At 33.8% G+C, this 25,179-nt stretch overlaps 2 protein-coding genes across 6 annotated transcripts; both read left to right on the plus strand.

Moving 5' to 3' along the window:
* The first annotated feature begins 1,623 nt into the window (after positions 1-1,623).
* Positions 1,624-17,343, plus strand: LOC100260841 (uncharacterized). Of its 5 annotated transcripts, none has more exons than XM_010660410.3 (6): positions 1,639-1,945; positions 6,798-7,448; positions 8,036-8,124; positions 14,433-14,532; positions 16,460-16,703; positions 16,757-17,343. In XM_010660410.3, exons 1-5 carry the CDS (start codon positions 1,790-1,792, stop codon positions 16,685-16,687), a joined length of 1,224 nt encoding a protein of 407 aa, XP_010658712.1. In that variant the 5' UTR covers positions 1,639-1,789; the 3' UTR covers positions 16,688-16,703; positions 16,757-17,343. The 5 variants fall into 5 exon arrangements, with proteins under 5 accessions (XP_010658711.1, XP_010658712.1, XP_010658713.1 ...); XM_010660411.3 differs by having other exon boundaries at positions 16,760-17,343; XM_010660412.3 differs by having other exon boundaries at positions 1,640-1,945; positions 16,770-17,343.
* A 4,786-nt stretch (positions 17,344-22,129) lies between these two features.
* LOC104881176 (B3 domain-containing protein At2g32645) lies at positions 22,130-22,879 on the plus strand. Its single transcript, XM_010660414.3, has one exon. It carries the CDS (start codon positions 22,130-22,132, stop codon positions 22,877-22,879), a length of 750 nt encoding a protein of 249 aa, XP_010658716.1.
* The last annotated feature ends 2,300 nt before the right edge of the window (positions 22,880-25,179 follow it).

Consider the following 25,179-nt stretch of genomic DNA (forward strand, 5'->3'; position numbering starts at 1 on the left):
TAACAGCCAATATCTAATCATCATTAGTTAGTAGTTTTATACCCTTAAGAGTAAATGGACACCCACATTTCTTTGTTTCTATCAATCTCCTTTTCTTTCTTTTTACTCTCATATTCAAAATTAGCCTTTCTTGAATCCCTATATACTCCATTTCATTCTCAAGTAAAAGTAATCCTAGGCTTTTGTCCATGAAGTTCCCAAATATATCCTTTACTAATTATAATAACCATTTCATTTCTTTTACCGATCTTTAATATCCATTTGATTAATGCTTTCCTAGTACAATTAATTATATATGTTGTGAAAACAATCGAGTAGTTTATCATTGTTGAAGCTTATAAATGCTCTATCCTATATAAAAAAATTTAATAAAATTCAATTTTCTTTTAGATAAGAAATAAAGAAAAGGTTGTTGGAATGTATGGTGTTGGAAGTCTTTATGAGTGTCCCTTAGGAATTCCTTAAGATTGTTTAGAACTATACTTCTGGATGCACATTAGGGCGTCCAGGGGTATAGTTCTAAACATTTTAAGGATGTTTGAAATTATAGGATTAAACAATTGTAAGTCATCAAACCCTTGCAACTTTGAACACCTTTAGCAATACCTCATTCTTCTAGTTCCAAGAAATCCAAAAAATATTGTAAAAGGCTCTACCCTTGTAGGATCATCAAAGATGATCATTTTGCTTATTCATTGGTAAAACCCATAACTTTCTTTCAAAAAATTTGTTAAGATTATGGAGAGATTAGAAAATAAAGAATGGAGGAAGAAGGTGATGAATGTGTATTTCTCCTTAAGAATAATGTAGTTATTTCATTAAGGATTAAGGACAATTTTTTATCCTAAAAAAGTTCATTATTTATATGGATGCGAAAAGAAATCCGGTGGGTGGAAATATATGTTTTGTTTGGAAAGTGTTTTTGAAAATAGTTTTTGAAGACTATTCATGTTTTATAGAACAAAAGTTAGAAACTCAAAATGTTTTAAATATATTTTTTATGTTTCCAGGCATTTTAAAAATAATTTTTATTTGTATATTTGTATACCATAAAAAACAAGTGAATACAATGTAAACTGTTTTTAAATGTTATCTAAAGATACATTATGCTATTTTTCTATTTTGAAGAATAAAAAACTGGTATTAATATGTTTATTTATTTATTTATGTTTTGAAGAATTGTTTTAAAAAAACATTTGAGAAGTGTGATATAGGACCTATTTGAGAATTGTTTTTTAGAACAATTCTATGTTCTCTATAATAAAAAACACTAAAAACACTTTTGATAATAAAAAATTGTTTTTTATTTTTAGTTTTTAAAAACAAAAAACACGTCTTTTAACAAAACATCTTTTAGTTATTTTTTATTATTTTATCTTTTTTTTCGAGGATTGTTTGAAAAAATAACAGACATATAGAATGATTAAAAATAAAATACGAAATTAAAAAATTATTTTTAAAAATAGTAAAAATAGGTTAAAAATATTTTATATTTTCAAACAACTTTTATTTTATGAATATCAGAAAATAGTTTAAAAAAATTATTGTTTAAAACTATTTTTCAAAATTATTTTCGAAAATTAGCATCCAAAACCGTAATTTCTCATTTGTTGTTTCCAAACACGCCCTCGCACTCCATAAACCTCAAGTATACTTCGAACCCTCCACTCCCAATAAGAAAGTACCGCCATTTTCCAAGGCATTCACGCCCTCACGGCCAACAGCCGCCTTAGATCCTAGGAGTCTTCTCTTTCTCGCAAACGCTTCTCTTCTCTTGGGTGTGGTTCTGATGGCGAAGGGTGACGATGCAATACAAAGAAAGAAGAACAAATCGAATCGGAAGAAACTCCACAAGGACTCATCCTCCTCTGCTGTCTCTGCTCGTGTTGCCGCCATTATCGCCTCCAAGAAGCGTCGCAAATCCGGAAAACGCCGCATCTGCGAGGTAGTCTTCCGTTAATGCTTGATGCGCTTTCTGGGTCTTTTAGGACAAATTGACTCTTTTTATGCGCTGTTTGTTTTCTGAGAAAAAAAAGTGAAAAGAGAGCAAAAAAAGAGAAATTTAAGTGTATGTCTTTCTTTTGGGTTAGTTACTTGCGATAATGGAAAAAGTTCAAATAAAAAATAAAAAATCATAGTAGTAGTCTAAAGAAAGGCTAGTTGATCGATTAAATCCTAATTAAGTACTGGACAAATATTTTACATTGGAGCAATTTCTACGAGAACAAGCAACGTAATGGATTGTAATGTGACCCATGGACCATATCTGGTGCTTTGAATAATCATTCATAATCAGTTGTGCAAAATATCATGTTCTTTAAATGAGAATTTTAATTGAGATTGAGCCTAATGGAAGTTTGGATTGATTTCAGTGAACATAAACCCTCGAAGTAATATGGAGTCAGGGGGATTTGCTCACTGAATCGCTTAATCTTATACAAGGATGAGTATTTGTTTTGACTTAATTGGCTTTACAAAAGTGTCCTATTTTCTGAAATTATTTTTCAGAATATTTTATATCTTAGAAAATCCTTTTTAAAATAATAATATTCTTATGTTATGAAAGATTTGCCTCCAGGTTTGTTTGCCTATAAATAAGAGTCATGTGAACTTGTTTTGTGCAACTCTTCCATCTGCATTAAGAGTTGATAATTATTGGAGTTTTGTTTTTTTTCTTTTTTTTGTTTCTTTTAAGAATTACTATGTTCATGCATGCTATGTGTTGATTTCTGAAAGTTTTGAAAATTCTTATTGTTTTATAATTATTTCATCGTTTGATTTGCTTCTGGTGGATTATGTGAAACGTGCTTTTGGTGGATCCCATGAATGATTGACAGTCTGAAGGGAGATTGCTTATCCATGGTGGCTTGTGAACTTGTTGCTTGGATGTAGGATGCATTTTGAAGAATAATATGCAGTTATTTACTTATTTAATGTTGAAACCTCAAGATAATTACTACCAAATCATTTAGTAATTGGACAGTCCTGTGGATTTTGACTCGAATAGTGGTTGGTGATTGGTATTTGGGGTTTTCAAGTAAAAAGGGAAAACAATTAGGTGCTTTTTTTTTATTATTATTATTTATGTTTCCACATTATATATTTTTTTGCTGGTCTGGAAGCCAATGAATAGTATTGCTTTGTTTTGGATGGTTAATTAAATTAAAATAAAATTGAAAAAAGCTGGAAAAAAATATAGATGAGTCCATTTCAACCCTCTCTAGATCTATTTTTAATGTCGTTCTTTTATAGGATTGCTAAGTTTGAGACAATCAAGGAAGAATGAGGTATTTTGGAAATAACTCATGAGTTTTGTATTGCTATTAAAATTTTTAAGTTTCAAAATTTTACCGTTAAATTTGAAATAATAGTTAGAAAATTTTCTTATATCTTGAACCAGGAGGTTCTCAAGTGATTGATATTAAGAAGAAATAGAACATTCATTTTCTAAAACTTGAGGAATTAGTAGGTTCCCCCTAACTTTTGAAATGACCTTTCCACCATCTATGAGTTGTAAAGTAGCTGCATCTTCTTAATACATTATGCTTATTAACCTACCAAAAATCACAAAGAAAAAGAAAAAGAAAAAGAAGAAAGAAAAAAGGAGTTCAAGGGAACTCTAATAAACAAAATAATAAAAACTACAAAAATATGGGTGATCTCAAATAGAAGAAAACACATCCTAGAGGAACAAAGAAAGAAAAGTCACTCATAAGATATACTTGGTTTGGGTGTTAAAATTGTCACAAGTAGGAGATTATCTTTGGATTGTCTTTTTTTTGATAAATATATATCTTTGGATTGTCTTAATAAGCAAGTGAAAAGGAAAAAGATTATTATTGTGACTTTCTTTCAGTTTTTTCCCGTTTGACCTTTTAACTATGCTTTGGGTTTCTTAGGTGATGACATGGTCATTTCAAAAGTTTGGAGTGAATCAACCAACTTCTTTATTATTTGGAAGTCAATATTCTTAGTTACTTCAATGGCATTCAGTTTAGGTGTGGACCTCCTTGTTATTGTTCTAAGGTGTTCTCTAACAATTCTAGATTCATGAATTCTCTCTTAAGTTGTGGCATAAATTGATAAGTATCACATGATTATGCCCTTAAATAAATGTGATTTGAGTTGTTTAAAGGTTATCCTCTCTTTGTGAATCCATTCTACCAACCGTATGTTCAAGCATCACTCAGATTTTTAAGCCTTTGTATGAATCTACTAATGCTCTGGTAGGAATAGAAAAACACATTTGGTGGTTTATTTAACTTTTTTTTAGGTTTTTTTCAGTTTAATTTAATTTAATTAATTGCCCAAAATAAGTAATTTGTATTCAATTCAATCCAACCAAACAAAAAATATGAAGTGCAGAAACATAAATAACAAAGAGAGACACAAGATCCTTCTTTATGAGAAAACAACTTGATGGGGAAAAGCCTTTTAAAGTTTATTCAAGGAAGAAAGGGAAGACCTAAGTAAACTTTAAGTAGGATTAATATAATTAGAATTTGAGTCATGATAGGTTATTAAAGTCCTAGTAGAATAGGTTATTAGAGTCCTAGTAGACTAGGTTATTAGAGTCCTAGTAGAATAGGTTACTAGAGTCCTAGTAGACTTTGGATTTCTTAGAGAAGCCTATAAATAGGCTAATCAATGTAAATCAAAGGAATGAATTTTGATGAATAATATTATACTTTCTTTCATTGCAAGGTTGCAACCCTCAATGGTGAGACTCCATTGATTTTCTTCTAGGTGAGACTCCTAGAAGGCCTTAGTGAGACTCTAAGGTTTTCCATCTTTTCTTCATTGTTTCTTCTTTCTCTCTATTTCTTATCTTATAATTTTCTCTACCATAAAGTTTATTCCTTTTTTCCTCTCCTTACACCCTAAAAATAAAACCCTAGCCCACCTACCCTTGAGTGTAGACAACCATCCTAGGGTTGTCCTACATCACAACTATTCATGGAGAAAACCATAGGACTATCTAGTCCACTAAATTGTCTATTAGAAGTTATTTGAAGTGCCAGGAATGTTGAACAAGTTCTTCTCCGCATGCAATCTATATGCACAACCTTACTCTTCAATAATCCTCCTACCTGCAAACATTGAATCCATAAAGTGTCAGAAATGAATTAGAAATTGCCTTTCAGCATTTGCTCAATACTTCAAAATCCACCTGAAGCGTTATTCATGGAATCCATTTTTTTTTATATAAGTAAAAAGGAAGTATATTAATCAAAAAGCGGAAACACCAAAAGCCAATGCCCTCAAAGTATATAGGGAGTATACACACCGCCTTCCCTTACTAAGAGTCTATCCAGTGTACAAAACTTACAAGAGAAGAAGGGCTCAAAACTAAGAAAACCCTGACCCAAGACCAAAGATTACATACAAAAGAATATTTCAATCTTTGAAGCAAAAGCTCTTCATTCCTGAAAGCTAATTTATTCCTCTCCTTCCAAACTAACCATAATATACATAGAGGAGCCATTTGCCAAGCATTATTCATGGAATCCATTAGATTCAGAGAATGGATTAATTTTGAACATGATTAGTTTTGAAAGAAAAAATTTGCCTAGAATTTTCAATTCTTAATGCAGGAGAGAATCATTGCAGAAAAACAACTCGTCTTTTATTTATATGCAAACAGAACTTCAGGGTCAGGTTTTCACCTGGTAGAAATTTTCTTACTTACCAAAGAAAATCTGGTCACAACCCTCTATGGTTTATTTGATCTCAGTGCAAATCCTTAGATTTATTGAACTCGCACTTTAGATTGATCTAAGGGTTAATTTTACTGGTACCAATCCAGAATTCACTTGTGATAAGTCTTAGGTCAAATTTTTTGTCAAAAATAATTTTAATGTTTTGTAAAACTAAAATTAAAATTTTGGAAAACCCATTTTAATGTCCAATGTTCATATTTCGTCCATGGATTTTATTACCCTGTATAAGTTTTCCTCTGAAGAAATTTCTCTGAAACTGATTTTTTCTAATTCAATGGAGAATTGATCTCAAATGACTACAATTACTTTGCATTGAATTCCCAACTACTATTGTGGACACAAAATCTTTCACATTCAAATTGTTTGAAATAAAAAATGTAAAAATAAAATCTTAAGTTGGTTTATCTGTTCAATATTTGGTTATTTGTGTTGTTAAGCATGCATCTTTAATTAGGATATATTCCTTGGAAACAAGGAGTTAGGGGTTGTAAATTTAATTCTTAAAAAGGGGAATTTGAAAACCCAATATACAGTTAGTTTGTCTAATTCTTATAAATTGTTGGATTGTTGTTGGTGGTACTCATAACTAGGAGTTATATTTGTGAATTTATTGTAAAAAGAAGTGTTGCTGGTGGGGCCCATATCTTTACCTATCATAGTTAAGGTATTTTTCTGCTCTCTTGGTCTGTGTGTGTTGGCTCTTTCATGCACGTGTTTTCTTTGTTTTTCAAGTTCTAGTAATATGTAAATTGAGATCATTGTTAAATCAACCAGTGTATGAAGTTGCAAACTGAGAAACAATGTTGCTCTTCATTTCTTTATCTTTTCAGTTGGAATTAGTGATTTTATTTTTGCCCCTGGTTCGTTCACTTATACAACATTGTTATTGCAATAACAGCTTGATGTTGATCTCTTTCTAGTTTCATGATTTTATTTGAAGTGTTTTTGTTAATGTGCACAATTTCATTTCTTTGGTTTCCTGAACTTGTTGGCACCCTCTAGTGCTATAGTGTGCTTTGAACTGTGTGCTTTTTGCCAAGGAATTTGTTATATGTGAATCTATCTTGACTTGTACAGGGAATGTGTTTTAGCCTTCCTACTCCTGAGGATCCATTCAATGAGAGACATGAGAAAAAGGATAGTAAAAGACAAAAAACAAAGAAGCTTGTGCCTTCACGGCAAGATGGTGGACTTTCCTCCAATGGGACCAATACAGCTCTGACGAATGGAACTCTGGATGGGAATCATGTAAATGTAGATCATCAAGAACTGAAAAGGCATGTCAAAAATATAAAGAATGAGCAGAAAGAGGTTCTTCCGTCCATTGATAATGTGGGAGGGAAATCAGAAAAAGGTAAGATTCCTCTGCCAGGGAAGGGTAGGATTGTCCATGGTCAACAACAACAGTCCTGTGAAAACTCAGATTGTCCATCAAAGTTTCTCATTCTGTGCTTGAAGTCAATCCAGAGTGCATTGCAGCAGGATGTTATCTTCAATTTCAAAGAAGACAAGCCTTTATTTGTTAATGAATGGGGAGTTGAGTTCTGGAAGTGTTATTCATCCGGTATTAATATATTGGAGACAAGTGGAGCTTGTTCTACCTTGGAGCAAATTGCTTGGATGATTTCTACTGCTGCTGATACTATTGCAAGAAAGGAGAAAGAAGGTCTATTCCTCACTAGCCCCTTTCTTCTATTCCTTGTACCATCCCAAGAGAAAGCTGCCAAGGTTTGTAAGACTTGTACATTCTTTTTATATGCTGCTTCATTATTGTTATCTTGTTTTGACTCTTCAGACTCATTTACTTAGAATTACTTTTATATTATGCCTGCCCAAATACTTTTGAAGCTTAATTCAGTTTAGAGGGCACTCAATATCTGTGTGAATGGAATAATTCCATCATGCTTTTCATAGTATTTGAAAGCATAGTATGTGTCCTTAAGAATTGAGTCACTGCACATAAGAAATGTAGTTTATCGCAGAAAATTTGAAACTATCCTCACTTGATCCTACTCATATTTTGGAACATCCTTCGCTTTAATAATATGAAGAAAGGGCAACTCACCTGCCTCCCTTCGTTTAATAAATATTTGCATTTTAATTAAAAAAAATTCAAAGTGGACTCATTTTAAATGCAAATAGAGACAAAATGATGAGTCGTCATTTCCATGGAAGGAAAAATGCCATTTCTTTGAATTCTTATTCATTTTTTTGAGCAACAAAGAGAATACTTTTAACTTATCTTCCTTTGAGTGCTATTAGATTTTCTCAGGCCAGTAAGTTAGCTGTTGACAGTCATCTTTTATTATGCTCAGGTCCGTGCAGTGTGCAAGCCTTTGAAGGCTCTGGGAATACATACAGTGAGTTTACATCCTGGTGCCTCCTTGGATCACCAGATTCATGGGTAAATATAGACTTTTAATATTTGTATATTTTATTTGTTATTTTAAATCTTGACCTCTATATCTTTCACACACATGTGCACATGCACACATGCTAATGCTAACACTACTAGATGTGTTTGGTGAAGGTAGAAAAATCTAATGTATGGTCAAGTTTGCCCATGCATCGGTAAAAAGGTACTAATAAAAAATAAAATCCTGTGTAAAGATCATAATTTTTGTTCTTGGGTCAGAAGGACACCATTGCTCTTGCATTATAAAGTTAGCCTTTACCAACTTGATGTTTTCTTAGCCCTTTGTGGTAGTCTTTTGGGGGATTTTTCCCTTTATTATTTCTTCAGATATTTTCTTCTCTTTAAAAGAGCTTCTTACGTGCTCTTGCATCCATTCCTTTTCCCCTTTACTGAAGTTGCTTTTAGGTTTCCATCTGATAATAATAGTTGTATTTTGTTCCTGGACTTCTTTAGCAGTGTCTGGAGTGCATACTGTACTTTACTGTGCCACTTCATTGATTTTGTTATGAAGTATCTATTCCAACGTCTATGATGAATGTGTCAGGTTGGCTTTTGGTTTTGTGTCATGTGCATTGTGTTAGAGAGCCTAAAAACTGGAATACTTTTTCTTATCATTTTAACAATTGCATTTGGCATTATGTACACTCAATTATAATGAAGAAAGAAGAGAGTAGAATATCAAGGTTAATTTCTTCCTAAGTAGCTTAATCGGATGCGTTCCTAAGCAAATCATTCAACTGTTGCCATACATAAATGGAGAGAAGAAATACAAGCAAATAAATCAGTATACATGGAAACAAATTAACAACTAATTTAGGAATATTTTGACACTCCCCCTCAAGTTGGTTCAAAGATATTTTCCATTCCTAGCTTGCTCACCATAAACTTGAATGTAGACTTGAAGTACCCTTTGTTTCTTTGTTAGAATAAAGGGTGTGCATATTTGTCCACTCTCAAATTTTCCTTACTAAAATGTTGTTCTAGTTTAACATGCTTAGTTCTATCAAGTTGTACTGAATTTTGTGCAATGCTAATTATTGTCCTATTATCATCATGTATCCTCATAGGTTACTTGAGAAGAATCTTGGGCCACAATAACTCATATATTCCAAGAGCCATTGCATGAAATTCAGATTTTGTACTCAATCTTGCCACTGCAAGATAGTTTTTGTTTCTCCAAGTGACTAAATTTCCTTGTATAAATGTGCAATATCCTGTCATTGACCTATTGTTTGTAATGGACCTTGCATGATCTGCATCCATGTAAGCTTTAACCTACAAATTATTGTTCTTTAAGAATAATTAATCTTTATAGATATGGACTTAAGGTGTCTTAGGATCCTTTGAACAACCTCTATGTGACACTCTAAGGGTGAATGCATTAACTGACTTATCAAGTTCATATCATAGACTATTTTAGGTATTGTGTGTGAAAGGTGGATTAACTTTCCAACAAGTCTTTGGTATCTCCCTTTTCCGCTGACACTCCATCTATGATAGCTCCTAATTAATGATTTGGGTCAATAGGAGTATCTTCTAGTTTACAACTCTTCATTTTGGTCTCATTGAGCAAATCCAAAACATACTTCATTTATGAAATAAATATTCCTTTATTAAACCTTGGCACTTCCATCCCAAAAAGTATCTTAAAGTCTCAAGTCTTTTATTTTCAAATTCCTTTACCAGAAGATTCTTTAGATCCTTCATTTCTTCCACATCATCGCCTTTCAAAATTATATCATACACTTAGACAAAAAGTGTTGTAATTTTGTGTGATTCCATTGGCTTTGACAATACCCAAATTTAAGAATGGACTTGGTGAACCTATCGAACCATGCTCTAGGAGACTATTTCAAACCATACAAAGATTTTCTCAACTTATAAACCTTCCCATAATTTAAGTTGTCTTCATAACTAGGTGGTAAATCCATGTGAACTTCCTCTTCTAGGGAGCCATGCAAAAAAACATTCTTTACATCAAATTGTTGTAGTGGTCAATTTAAATTTCCTACCAAAGATAAGAGAATCCTAATGAAATTAATTTTTGCATCATTTGCAAAGGTTTCTTGATAGTCAATTCCGTTGGTTTGTTTGTACCCCTTGGCTAGTAATCTAGCCTTGTGTCTCTCTATTGAACTACCAGTTTTGTAGTTAATGGTGAAACCCCGTTTACATTCAACTATTCTTTTCCCTTTAGGTAAATCCACAATTTCCTATGTATCATTCTTATACAAAGCTCTCATTTCTTCAAATAGCCTCTTTCCACTTAGGATTTTTTTTCAAGCATTTGATATGTTTTGTGGGACAAAATCAGAGGGAAAATTAGTTTTAAAACCTTTATAATTGAGACTAAGTCTATGGAAAGACAACAAATTTGAGAGAGGACATTTAGTACAGGTTCTCATTCCTTTTCTAATGACAATAGGAATATGCAAATCTATATCACACATTGGGTTAGAAAAAGGAGAGGGAAGAGAGTCAGAATTAACTAATTCCGGGATTGATGACTGGTTGTGCTTGAGAGAGATGGGACCTTTTAACTTCTGCTGCTTCTTCCCTGAGTAAGCCAACAGATCTGGTCTATTACCAGCTGCTGGCAGATTTGCAACCATTTTCCTTGGCCTTGACTTGATTTTCTGACTCAATTCCTTGCAACAAACTTTGTCCCCAGCCTGGCTATTGCTTTGGTCATAACGCTTGCTGGTATCATTTAGGATTGGAAGAGGGAGTGGGCTATTTGTCTCCCATAACTGATCTTTGTTATAACTCTTCTAACCTTGAAGATCAGCCATTGGAAAGTTTTCTTCATCTTCAGAGACTAACATCCATAGAGACAAGCACTTTTGAGGAAAGTATTGCAAGACAATGCACTTTAGAGCTTTAGGAACAAGTTTGTCCTCTTTTTACGGTGGATATGAAAAAAGCCAACTCACTCAAATATTCTTGGTGAAAGGGATCCAATGATATGTAAATGAGGGAAATAATGTTTCAAGGTGTTAATAGGGATTTGGAAATTCAAAATCTTTAAAGGCATTCGATTTATTAGGTATGCAGCCTTAAGAATTGAATTCTGCCTAATAGTGTTTAGGGACATTTCTAGAAAATATCAATGCCTAACAAGGGCTTTTTTATGTTTTTTTTTTTTTTCTTCCTATTACCCCATTTTGTTGGGGTGTATCAATATAAGAAGTTTAATGCACGATCCCATTTGTAAGGAAATATGAACCAAGGGTGTTGCTAGGATATTTCCATCCATTATCAAATCTCAACACTTAAAATTTTTGCATGAAATTGGTTTTCAATCATTTTATGAAAATGTTTGAAGGTGGTGGTAGGATCGGGTTTATCCTTGAGGAGATAGATCCAAGTATCATGAGTACAATCATCAATGAAATTAATGAACCACTTAAACCCTGAAAGACAAATAACTCTTAAGGGACCCCAAAAGTCATTGGGCACCATAAAGGAAGGAGTTTCAGAATTACTTGGAGAAATCTCTTATCACTTGGAGAAAAGGACACCTGGTGATTTTTGGACACAAGCTTCACATTTAAACATAGACAGACTAGGCTTGAGAACATTTTGGGATACAATGCTTTTGATGACATAAAATTGGGATGACCAAGTCTTTGATGTAAGTAACCAAACCTCTCCCTCTTAATCCCTACAATTCCTTGTTTGATAAACTTGCATATGATTATTTGCCTTTGGCTCTAAGTAGTAAAGTCCCTCTCTCTCTTTAGCATTGCCAATCATCTTCCATATAACTAGGTCCTCAAAAATACAACAATTGAAAAAAGACTGTTATTAAGCAATTTTAAGACTTTGTTAATTTATTGATGGACAACAAGTTACATGAGATATTTGGCATATGAATAATAGAAGGAAGAGTTATAAAAGGTGAAACAACAACCAAACCTTTGCCACTAATAGGGGTTATACACCCATTAGCAACTTTAACTTTTTCTTTTTCTGAACAAATGGTATAAGTTGTGAACAAATTTGACTCCTTTGTCATGTGATCAGTGGCCCTTGAATCAATGATCCAAGGACTTCAAGATGATAAAACATTAAGGGCTACATGAGTTTTACTTGATTGTGTTAAGATACAAGAAGAGGAGGAAGGAACCTCAGATTTGCCTATCAATTTGTACAAGAGGTCTAGCTGTTCCTTGGTGAAAATAGGCCTTTCTGAAATGGAGGCAAGGACTGGTTTTTCCTCAAACGCAGTTTCCATGGAAGCTCCTTGGTAGGCCTTGCTATTTCTATTAGCTAGTTTGTTTCCCTTTCCTCCATATTATGGTTTTCCATGCAACTTCTATCAAGTCTCCTTAGTGTGTCTTGGTTTGTTACAATTACCATACCAAAGAGTCTTTTTTTCTTCATTCTTTATTGATCCAAACTTTTGTGATCTAATAATGGAGTTTCCTTGAATGGTGTTTAGGGTTGAATTCTCTTGTGAAGGAGGCCCTAACATCTACTTTCTTCGCAATGAACACGTGCATGCACTTTTTGTAGAGATGAAAGGGATCTAAACAAAGGATTTGAGCCCTAACCTGGTCCGGCTCTGAATGAAGATTATCTATAAACTCAAATATCCTTTCTTGCTCCATCCACCTGCTTAGCTTTAAAGTGTCTTCATCATATTCCATTTCAGAGTGTTGATAATGGCCAAGCTCCTGTCATAGACTTTGAATTTTGTTGTAGTAAGCTGTCATTGAAGATTCCCTTTGCTTTGTGTAATGGATCATATTTTGCAAACCATAAATCTGGGTAATATTCCGCAGATTTGAATACATTTAAATCACCTCATCTCAAACCTCCTTGGCTGTCGAGAGAAACAAGCAAGTCCTGCTGGTTTCTGATTGCATAGAATTCAGCAACCAAGACATGATCTTGGAGTTTGCTTCATACCATCATTTGAAATCTGGATCCACAGATTTTGGTCCTTCACAGTAGTGAGAAATCACCCCATTTTCCCTCTACTTTTGCTGAACAAATTTATGGATTGAGATCACTCTAGGAAGTTTTGTCCATTGAGTTTCTGTGGTAATTTGAAGAGTAGAGTTGTCACCATGAGCTAAAGTTCATGATTGGCCCATGGCCTTCACTAATTGACTATTTTGAGACACTTCCTGACATTGTTTCATGTGAAAGAAGGCTCAACAAAGGGCAAAAACAAGAAAAAGATCTCTGAGACTTAGCAATGAAGGCCAATGAGAACTTTATACCAATTTAGGTTTCAACAATGAATGCTGAAAGAAGTTAGTGCCCTGATACCATGTTGGAGAAATTAAAAATTGGAGTACTTTTTCTTACCAATTTCAACAATCACATTTGTATTTATATAAACTCAGTCATAAACAAGAAAAAGGAAAGTAGTCTATTGAAGTTAACTCTCCTGATGTTGGATAATTGGTATGTGGAAGGTAGTTGTGACCATTGGAATGGAAGGCTCATTAGGGGATTATATCATTAGGAGTTAGAAATGGTAGAACCCTTTTTCACTCGTCTCCAAAATGTGCTTGTGCATGTATGTAATGAGGATAATTTAACATGAAAATATGCTAATGATGGAAGATTATAGGGTATTGAGTGCATATTGTAATCTCCCTTTCTCATATAGAAAGGTCTGGGGTTCACCAGCCTGCATATTCTTTTGTTTGGGAAATGATTCTTACTTAATGCAAAAGAGAAGGGCTTTAGTCCAGAAGTGTTGTTAGGGTAAACAGGAAGAAGAATGGGCCAAGCACTTATCCATTTTATGAAGGTATAGAGTTCATGGTATTTTATCATTCTCAACTTTAGGTATTATTTGGGTGCTTCTTGATACAATTAAGAATACCTTAACTAGTTGGCATGCAGGGATTGTGAGGAAGGAGAAAAATGGAAGTATGGCCTTGCAGCTCCATTATGTTTATTTTGGTGTATGTGGAAAAAATGAAATAGAAGGTCTTTAATGGCATAGATTGGTTAGAATTGTAGGTGAAAAATGTTTGTATGGATTCTTTAGTTGAATGGACTGGAAGATCATTAGGAGATGAAAGACTTCCTTTTATAGACTTCATTGATGTTCTGGGTAGTAAAGGAGTGAATGATATCTTTCATTCTGTTTTCATTTGTCTTCTTGGTCTGTGTATATAACATGTGTCCAAGGGTTGACCCACTCCTTAAGTGCTTATTGTTTAAAATTTTACATATCAAAAAGAAAAAAAAAAAAAAAAAGAATTTAGGCTAGATTTTTGTCTTTGCCTGCTTTTTCCTACTCTTATAAACAACTGTTTATTGTTCTACAGCCTAAAAAGTTGTGAGCCTGAATTCCTTGTGGCCACACCTGAGAGACTTTTGGAGCTTATTTCCTTGAAGGCCATTGACATATCTGGTGTCTCCTTATTGGTAAGCATTTTACCCTTTTCATAACTACAAGTTTCTTATCTTGCTTGCTTTTAATTCTCATAAATGTATTTGACTTATTTCTTTTACGATTTACATTTTCAGTTGTGCCTATTATTTTGGAGTCTTGACATTTAAAAGGGCAGACTTAAATAATGTATAGGCCAAAATATTTCACTTGTTTAATGGACATTTTGATTTAAGAGGAAACTATAATAAAGTGCATATCAAAATATTTCACTTTTGTGTTACAGATTCTGAATTTGTTATCTACTAGTTCTCATAAAAATAACAAGAGGAATACAGGACTTACCGTTTATGAAGGTCCTCTGATGCTTTCTTGCAAATTTGTCCTTGGTTGTTGATTATCTGTTTATTCTATTCTACTGGTACTGACCATTAATGTCTGATCATGCTTTTGAATATCATAAATATACAATTTACTCTCTGAACATCATTGACATATATTTAGGTCTATCTGCTTCTTAAGATGTTATGAAGAATTTTATAGATCTTTATCTGGGAAGCTCCTGTTATTTACTATATCAAGTTTTCGTTATGGATGGACATGCTTCACGTCACTACATTTCCTAGGCTCACCTAGATAACTACTTCTCATTTTAATGTGTGCTGATGTAGGACAACCCTAGGATGGTTGCCTACACTCAAGGGTAGGTGGACTAGGGTTTTATTTTTTAGGGTGTAAGGAGAGGAACAAAGAATAAATTTTATGGTAGAGAAAATTATAAGATAAGAAATAGAGAGAAAGAAGAAACAATGAAGAAAAGATGGAAAACCTTAAAGTCTCACTAAGGCCTTCTAGGAGTCTCACAATTGAGAGTTGCAACCTTGCAATGAAAGAAAATATAATATTATTCATCATATCAATTCATCCCTTTGATTTACATTGATTAACCTATTATAGGCTTCTCTAAGAAATCCAAAGTCTCCTACGACTCTAATAACCTATTATGATTCTAATTATAATTATAACATCCAAAGTCTACTAGGACTCTAATAACCTGTCATGACTCAAATTCTAATTGTATTATAACCTAACTAGCTAATCCTAATTAGACTCCAACAGATATTAATCCTAATTTAATTCCAAGTAATATTAATCATAATTTACATTTTCAGTTGTGCCTATTATTTTGGATGGACATGATTCACGTCACTACATTTCCTAGGCTCACCTAGATAACTACTTCTCATTTTAATATGTTCTGATGTAGGACAACCCTAGGATGGTTGCCTACACTCAAGGGTAGGTGGACTAGGGTTTTATTTTTTAGGGTATAAGGAGAGGAACAAAGAATAAATTATATGGTAGAGAAAATTATAAGATAAGAAATAGAGAGAAAAAGAAACAATGAAGAAAAGATGGAAAATCTTAGAGTTTCATTAAGGTCTTCTAGGAGTCTTACTTAGAAGAAGATCAATGGAGTCTCACCATTGAGAGTTGCAACCTTGCAATGAAAGAAAATGTAATATTATTCATATCAATTCATCCCTTTGATTTACATTGATTAGCCTATTTATAGGCTTCTCTAAGAAATCCAAAGTCTACTACAACTCTAATAACCTATTATGATTCTAATTCTAATTATAACATCCAAAATCTACTAGGACTCTAATAACCTATCATGACTCAAATTCTAATTATATTATAAATTAACTAACTAATCCTAATTAGACTCTAACAAATATTAATCCTACTTTAATTACAACTAATACTAATTCCCTTTCTTGATATATATCTTGAAGATTCATCCTTATCATGTGCATTAGTCCTTTTTCAGTGATTTGTCTGAAATATGAGCTATTAGATAGCTGTTAGTTGGCATCTTTTATATTAGTGCTCACATTTTTCATAGGTTTGTTACTTTTGGCATCATTACTTTCTGATTCATTTTTGACATTTAAATAGGTTGTTGACGGACTGGACACTCTCTGTAAAGGAGGCTACCTTGATATGATTAAATCTATTAGGCAGTCAATTTCTGGAAATCCCCATGCGGTTGTTTTCAGTGAACGCTCAAGCTGTACCTCTGTTCCAGGTGTAGAAGATCTCCTTAGAGGATCATACTGTAGATTACCTCTTAAAGGTTCAATTAATAATCAAAGTGCTTGCATTGCTCAGTCTATACATGCGTGAAGAAAAACTACTAAAGGTATGCTTATCACTTGGTTTTTATGCAAAAATTGTATGATCAAATTTTGACAGCAGAACAACTCAGCCGTTGGTGATTGATTCAGAGCACATGAGCACCACCTAGAATAGTTCGTGATCTTGACTTCAAATTGGCCATATCCAATTCTCGCAGAGATGGGCGGCTGCACTTTCAATTGTTTGTTACATAGCTGTTTTTATAGCAAGAGAAGATGTTGCACCACTTGCAGGACCATGGATTGATATTGTGAATGAGTGCAGGAAGCTCTATCTGACTGAAGCCCCCGGGATATTTATGACACTCCACATCATGGCTTTTGAGATGCTGGAGTTACAATTCTCTTTAAGAATGTTGTATCATTCGCATTTTTGCCTGAAAATGCAATTAGATCAAATATCATGAACCCTTATATTTTGTTTTTCTGCATCATGACCCTTCCTAACGTCACTGACCGGGCTAAATTTTGTTTACAATTTTGGCATTGTGCGACTTCAGGTATGTCTCCTGTAACACACAATCTCAGCATCCACATGAAGATAGTGAGTATTAGTGCTATTGTGTAATTTATAATGTTTTCAGAACCAAGAATTGATAAAGTTCATGATTCATTATTCGGATCCGTGATTGAATTACGGTTGAATCTTCGTTGTCATAATTATATAATTTTTATATTTGATATATTAAATTAACTTATATAAATATATTAATATTTTAAAATTTATTAAATAGAAAATGTATAATATTTACGTATGAAGATATGTTTAAGATAAAAAAAAAAAAATCATAGTATTTGATTTGATTTTTTTGTCTCTGTATTTTATTATTTTCATAATTATTATTATAAAAATAAGTATGAATATAAATATTTATATTTGTTCAAAAACTTTTATACGGAAAGTTTAAGGGCATATGAAGAAACCCATTAAACTATGAAATGAGACGTTACTGATTTCTGTTACACATCCACACAGGAATCCCTGCAATGAAGAATACCAAACGCTCATATTTGGAAAAAAAATGACGTCGTTTCAACATTTTTGAAGCATTTTTATTTTCTTTTTCAAGCTTGGGACATTTTCTCCGTTTGGTTGCTGAGAAAAATGGACCCATTTCCATCCAGTGTTTTGTTCGGTTCCATTATTTTCCCGAGAACCAAACAGAGAAAAGATGATAGCTTTACCGGATCCGGCGAACCCGATAACGAAAGACAGCGGGGGGCGAGCGTAATCGATGACGAGTTTGAAAGGCTTGGTTTTGGGGGGTGAGAAGAAATGATCGAGAGTCCATTCGAGAGCGTAGAAGCTGTGAGAGCTGTCATCGATGTCGATCACTAGCACAGGTCTCTCTGTGGTCTCTATGGAAGAAAGCAAAAATGCTTGAAAAGGACTCGTTCCCAAAAACGACGGCGTTTTAAGAATCGCTGAACATTGATCGTCTCTAGGAGACTGGTTTCCGTATTTTAAGTTGCGCCCCACGTGATGTTTGGTAAGTTTCCGAATATATGGGGAGGTTGTAGGATTTGATTAGGATTTAGTAACTTTCCAAATTGAAAGACTCGTCTCCCAGGGAACTCATCTATATATAAGCCTCTCCTGCCATACCAACGAGAACAACAAACCATTTGTAACTTTTCCAAATTGAAAGACTCGTCCCCCAAGTTTCCGAATATATGGGGAGGTTGTACGATTTGATTAGGATTTAGTAACTTTCCAAATTGAAAGACTCGTCTCTCAAGGACCTCATCTCTATATAAGCTCTCTCCTGCCATACCAACGAGAACAAGAAACCATTTGTAACTTTTCCAAATTGAAAGACCTCTCCGGGCCATCATCTTGCCATACCAAGAAGAGCAAGAAACCACTTCCTTCCTAACCAAGATCAAGAAACCCCCGAAGCTATATACTTTGCGCATTCGCTTCAATGGATTCTGTGGTAAAAGATGAGAAGAAACACGATCAGCGTCTTGAAGAAACGATGAAGATATTTGAAGATGGAGGTGATCAACGTCTCCAAAAAGATAATCAAGATCAAGAAGCGGCCACCACGATGCCATGATGATGATGATGATGATGAGGGGGGAAGTGTTCAGGAGAAAAAGAAGCAGAGATGATCAATGTCTTCAAAAAACGATCAAGATCAAGAAGCGGCCACCATGGTGCCATGACAATGACGACGACGATGATGATGAGGGGGGTGTGTTTAGGAGAAAAAGAAGCTGAAGATGAATAAGATAATGGATAAGGCAAGGTGCTCGTCTCCCCATGCAACGCCAGAGCTCCCTGTCATCCTCAGGAATCGGATCAGGGCTCTAGGAGGTTCTGATGTCACTTTTGTAATCCAGAAGCCTCTCTTCAAGACTGATGTGAGTTCCGGTCACAACCGTCTGTCCATACCGTCGAACCATATACAACAAAGTTTCCTCACACCTGAAGAGAGCGAGAGGTTGAACTCGGAAGGAAACGGAAAAAAAATGTGCAGATATGAAAGTGATGTTGATTAAGCCCTCCCTTCATCGGGAAACCATCAGTCTGAGGAAGTGGAACATGAAGAAAGCTTCCGGAAATTCTACCTCAATGTATGTGTTGGTGACTAATCGGAAATCGGTTACGGAAAGGAATAGCATGAAGGAAGATGAAACGGTGCAGCTTTGGTCTTTTTGAATCAAGTCCAAGTTGGGTTTCGCTCTTGTAAAGAGAAGACTACAAGATGATCCTAGGAATCATTCATTAAGGGGCATCCTGGATAGCTGATATGGATATCAGGGACAGACAGGGTAGGTGTATTTACTATTTAGTAGAAGATGGTAAACCTCCCTGGATAATAATTGTCACTAAATTGATTTTCCTTTTTTTTTTTTTTTTTTTCCGATTACGTAGAATTTTAATTTTGATTGAATGTTAATAGAAACATTGTCATTCCCTTCTATATCCCTGGGTAGCACAATATGATTGAATAATGATCATGTACTAAAAAGATTAGCAAGAAGCTGTGGTGGACAGACCGGCAAGAGCAAGGATGATCTACTAAGTTACGAATCTTTAACAGAAAATCATTCATTCCTAAAGTCTCTTTCTTAATTTTCTGAAGTTGAGTCTTGTATTGATTTACCTTGGCTTGATTTTGTGCCACAGTATTGTTGCAGTGTTTTCCAAATCTGAGTTGTTGTATCACAATTAACCATTCTAGAAAGAATTGTTTCAGTCATTGATGACAAAATCCAAGATACAAGAAGTTGATCTTGTTGTTTCCAATCCAGAAAATCTGGATTTGTCCATTCTAGAAAGAATTTACTCATGGAGCTAATCAATCAACTTTTGTACTTCTATGTCATTGCTTCTTGTTACTAAAATATCATCAGCATAGACTAAGATAAAAAAAACCGTGAAATCACCTTTTTAAATAAAATTGCAAAATTACTTTTTTAGATAAATATTTCCTTTTAATAAAAATTGCAATTTAAAAAAAAAATAAAAGTTTTAAAAATCTTTAAATTGACTTACAACATTACTTTTGTAAAAACCCATTTTTTAATTATTATTATTATTTTAAAAAAAATCACATTTTCTATATAAAAGTTATGTGGAAACATTCTTTTACAAATAAAATAATAAACTTGACATCCATCCTCCAACTTAAGAGAGTGTATTAAAAAATTATTGCAACGCTTATGTAGCGTAAAGCGTTGTATATTTCCTAAAAAATTAAAAATTATTGCAATAAGTAAAAAATGTTTCAACTCTCTAAAAGCTAGTTTACATTATCATTTTACTTTTATTTTATTAGGTAGATGATAAAATTTATAGTGGGGTTTTTATCTACTCATGCCTTAATTTATTACTTAAATTTTCTTAAGTGATATTAATCTTAAAATATAATCAAATATCAAATAATTTTTTATTAATATTTTTCATTAAAAAAATTGAAAAAAAAAACAACTATATTATATAAAAATTCATATATTTGTCGCATGGGTTTCTCTATCCATTTTTAAAAAACTTCTAATAGAATGTCTTATTTGTTATTAATAATTTAGTTTTAACATTGTTGAAAAAATTAGGGTCTAAATTTAACATGGTGGAAGTATGAATTAATGTATAAGTTATTCTATTTATTTATTAAATAGAAAAGGAGTGGAGTTTGGCAAGTGAATGTTTTAGTACTTGTATGGGCAAATATTGGGTTGGTTAAGAGGAAATAAAATTTTGGAGAATATATTTAGAAATAGGGTATATAAGTATATATAAAACTCCTCATATAAAATATGAATTTTTAAATATAAAAATAAAAATAACCTTCATAAAGGTTTTTTTTTTATGCCCGTATCACCGTAGAGAACCTTATGAAAAATGGGGGGAAGGACAAATAAAAACAAGGGACGCTAATGTGTAATTGAGGTTTAATTTTCAAAAAGTGAATTATTTTTATGAATAGTCTTAGTCTTTTTGTCTAAATATTTTAATAAAAAAATTTAAATTTAATAAAACAAATTGACACATTTCTTCATTAAAAAAAAAAAAAAAGATTTTAAAGCTACTTTATACTTATTCTTTTGTTTCCTCTTATTTTGTAGAGCATGAGACTAAAAATAGTTACCAATTAAAATAAGTCTAGATGTCACCTACACTTCAATTTAAAGCTACTTTAAATCTTTTTTCAGTCCTTGAATTAAAAGTGAAGAAAATAAAAAGGAAATATAGAATGGAATAATTAATTATTTATAAAAAAAATCGAGAAAAAAAGTCAATGCCTAAAGGGGCATTGGGAAAAAAAAATTATTTTTTGAAATCTCTCATTGAGGATTTGGATTTGGCTTAACTCTATTCAAATATTTTCTATTTTTATTTTTAAAAATTAAAAAAATAATTACAATTTTCATATAAAAATAATAAACCTTTTTACAAAAATTCTAACCGAGCTTATATCCTTAAAATATTGAAACAATGATAAATCACATTAGCACAAAAAACAATACTCTATTTACAAAAATAAAAAATAAAATAAAATACAAACAGAAGGGATAATTGAACTTGTTTAAATTTTAAAAGAAATAGAATTTGGAGGCCAACGGTCCAAGTTTCCGAATATTTGGGGAGGTTGTAGGATCTGATTAGGATTTAGTAACCTTCCAAATTCAAAGACTCGTCCCCCAAATTTCCCAATATATGGGGAGGTTGTAAGATTTGATCAGGACTTAGTAACTTTCCAAATTGAAAGACTCGTCTCCCAGGGAACTCATCTATATATAAGCCTCTCCTGCCATACCAACGAGAACAACAAACCATTCGTAACTTTTCCAAATTGAAAGACTTCTCTCTGGGTCATCATCTTGCCATCCCAAGAAGACCAAGAAACCACTTCCTTCCTTACCAAGAACAAGAAACCACCGAAGCTATATAGTTTGCGCATTCTGTGATCGAAGAGCTACAATGGATTCTGTTGTAGAAGATGAGAAGAAACACGATCAGGTTCTCGAAGAAACGACCAACAAATTTGAAGATGAAGGTGATCAGGCTCTTCAAGAAACGATCGACAAATTTGAAGATGACGGTGATCAGTATCCTCAAGAATCGATCAGGATCAAGAAGCGACCACCACGGTGCCATGATGATGATGAGGGCGGGTGTGTTCAGGAGAAAAAGAAGCGAATGATGAAGAAGATGATGGAGAAGGCAAGGTACCCATCTCCCCATGCAACGCCGGAGCTCCCTGTCATCCTCAGGAATCGGATCAGGGCTCTGGGGGGTTCTGATGTCACTTTTGTAATCCAGAAGCCTCTCTTCAAGACTGATGTGAGTTCCGGTCACAACCGTCTGTCCATACCGTTGAACCAGGTACAACAAAGTTTCCTCACACCTGAAGAGACCGAGAGGTTGAACTCGGGGGGAAACGGAAAAAAATGTGCAGCTATGGAAGTGATGTTGATTGAGCCCTCCCTTCATCGGGAAACCATCAGTCTGAGGAAGTGGAACATGAAGAAAGCTTCCGGAAATTCTACCTCAATGTATGTGTTGGTGACTAATTGGAAATCGGTTACGGAAAGGAATAGCATGAAGGAAGATGAAACGGTGCAGCTCTGGTCTTTTCGAATCAAGTCCAAGTTGGGTTTCGCTCTTGTAAAGAGAAGACTACAAGATGATCCTAGGAATCGTTCATTAAGGGGCATCCTGGATAGCTGATATGGATATCAGGGCAGGGGAGGTGTATTTACTATTTAGTAGAAGATGATAAACCTCCCTAGATAATGATTGTCACTAAGTTGATTTTCCCTTTTTTTTTTGTATTTGATTTTTTCTGATTGTGTAGAATTTTAATTTTGATTGAATTTTAATTGTGAAAATAATTAATTCAAATTCAGTCATTCTGTTTTTTTTTTCCATTCTTTGTTTTCCCCATAGTTTCTATAAACCAAAGGGTTAGAATGTTGTCCTTTTGAGTTTCTTTTACTTGAGATAGTCTAATACATATGAAGCACATGCACTAAAAAGTAGGGATCTAACACTATTTGAAACTGGTATGAGAGAAAGGCAGAAAGATGAAATCAAAATTAAGGCTTATCCGGGGGCTGCTACTCTGGGCCATCCAATTCCTCTTCTTTCTTTTGCTGCTGATCTCACATTGGGAGCAGTTCCTTCTCGTTAGGGTCATCAAATGAGAGATGGTCCTCCGACTCCAAGAAGAAATAGATATTAAACTACCAAATCCACATTATTGAAACCTGCTTAGTGAGGCTGCAACATAAGGACTGCAATTAGTGTGCAGAAAAAGGAGAGTGCTTAGTTTGATTATAAGGACTTGAAGGACACAACAAAGTGTGTGGAGTTTGAGCTGTTCTTGCTGAAACTTTCTCCAGATGGTTTGAGTGTCTTTTCTGAAGTCTTCAGATTTTTCACCCTTGCTGTAACTAATGATACACAACCTGCAAGTTTCTGCAATAATGCTATCTTCAGTTCATTCGTCTTAGAATAGTAGAGCTAGATTTGCTTGAGACCCCACTTGGGAATTTGGTACTAGGTCAGGACCAATTTTGAGAATGAATAAAACCAACAATTTCTATCCAGGTACTCTGCAACAAAATCAGGCTCAATATGAACCAATAAGATTAGCAAGAAGCTGTGGTGGACAGAGTGTTCTGCTCCAGCATGTGAGCACAATTAAACTTTCTTTACTATTTTTATTGTTTTTGACATTTCTCTGGCTATTCTTGCATGACTGATCTGATTCTATTGCTCTTAATTTACTCATGGAGCTTATCAATCAACTTTTGTTATTGCTTCTTGTTACTAAAATATCATCAACATAGACTAAGATAAAGGTAGAATGTTGTAGAGTGATGCTTAATAAGAGAGATTGATCTGACTTTGTTGACTTGAATCCAAGCATGAGTAGAGCTTTATACAATTTTTCAAACTAAGCCCTTAGAGTTTGTCTGAGACCATAAAGGAATTTGTGCAAATGACAAACCATTGTAGGTTGATTGGGATCTTGAAAACCATATGGCTGCTGGATATGCACTTCTTGCAAATCTCCATTGAGAAATGCATTATTAACATCCAATTGTTTAACCACCCAATTTCTTGCTGGTGTAATTGAGACAATTACTCTGATGGTAGTTGGTTTCATTACAGGACTAAACATTTCATTAAAGTCAAAGCCTGCAACTTGATGCAAGCCTTTAGCTACCAACCTAGCTTTGTACTTGTTAACAGTGTTATTAGGATTCTCTTTAATTTTGAAAACCCACTTGCATCATATTTCTTTTCTGCCTTGTGGTAATGAAACTAATGACCAAGTTCCATTCCTCATTAGTGCAAGATGCTCATCTCTCATTGTTGCAGCCTAATTTTCATTCTATAGAGCTTCATCAACAAATTCAAGTTGTACAACAGCAATATAGACTTTAGGCTTGTAAATGCCAACCTTGGATCTTGTAATCATGTTGTGTGAATTTGTGATATGCAACCTGTCCTTATTAGGTAAAACTGGATCAAACAAGTCAGCAGCACCAACACAAGGGGCTAAATTAGACTTAGGAACACCAATAGGTATAGCAGAGTCTAGAGATTCAGCTTGATGACCAAGAGTTTCTTGAAAATTTGGTTGAAAGCTGGAAGATGAAGAAGTGAACTTGGATGGTTTTATGGAAGAAGATGTAAAAATTGGAAGTTGGGTTGGTGTGTTATGTTGAGTAAAAGCAGAGGTAGCATAGGGTTCAATATAATTCTTTTTAGCAAAAGGGGGGACTTCTCATTAAAGCTGACATCCTTGAAGATAAAAATTCTGCCCGAAGCATCTAAACACTTGTAACCCTTGTGATTGATGTTATAGTTAAGAAAGGTACATTTAGTGGAACAAAGGGCAAGTTTATGATGATTATAGGGTTGAGTATTAGGATAGCATGCACATCCAATTACCTTGAGAGACTTATAATCTGGCACAATATGAAACAATTTTTCTAGGGGAGATTTATTGTTAAGAA

This window comes from Vitis vinifera, chromosome 13 (assembly GCF_030704535.1).
Source record: "Vitis vinifera cultivar Pinot Noir 40024 chromosome 13, ASM3070453v1".
NCBI classification, from domain to species: domain Eukaryota; kingdom Viridiplantae; phylum Streptophyta; class Magnoliopsida; order Vitales; family Vitaceae; genus Vitis; species Vitis vinifera.

Bases quoted from the DNA above. Each gene is read 5' to 3' on its own strand.
- LOC100260841 (XM_010660409.3), top strand. From the start codon at position 1,790: ATGGCGAAGGGTGACGATGCAATACAAAGAAAGAAGAACAAATCGAAT. The intron at 7,449-8,035 runs GTTTGTAAGACT...TATTATGCTCAG, and splicing joins CCCAAGAGAAAGCTGCCAAG to GTCCGTGCAGTGTGCAAGCC. The intron at 8,125-14,432 runs GTAAATATAGAC...ATTGTTCTACAG, and splicing joins TTGGATCACCAGATTCATGG to CCTAAAAAGTTGTGAGCCTG.
- LOC104881176 (XM_010660414.3), top strand. From the start codon at position 22,130: ATGGATTCTGTTGTAGAAGATGAGAAGAAACACGATCAGGTTCTCGAA.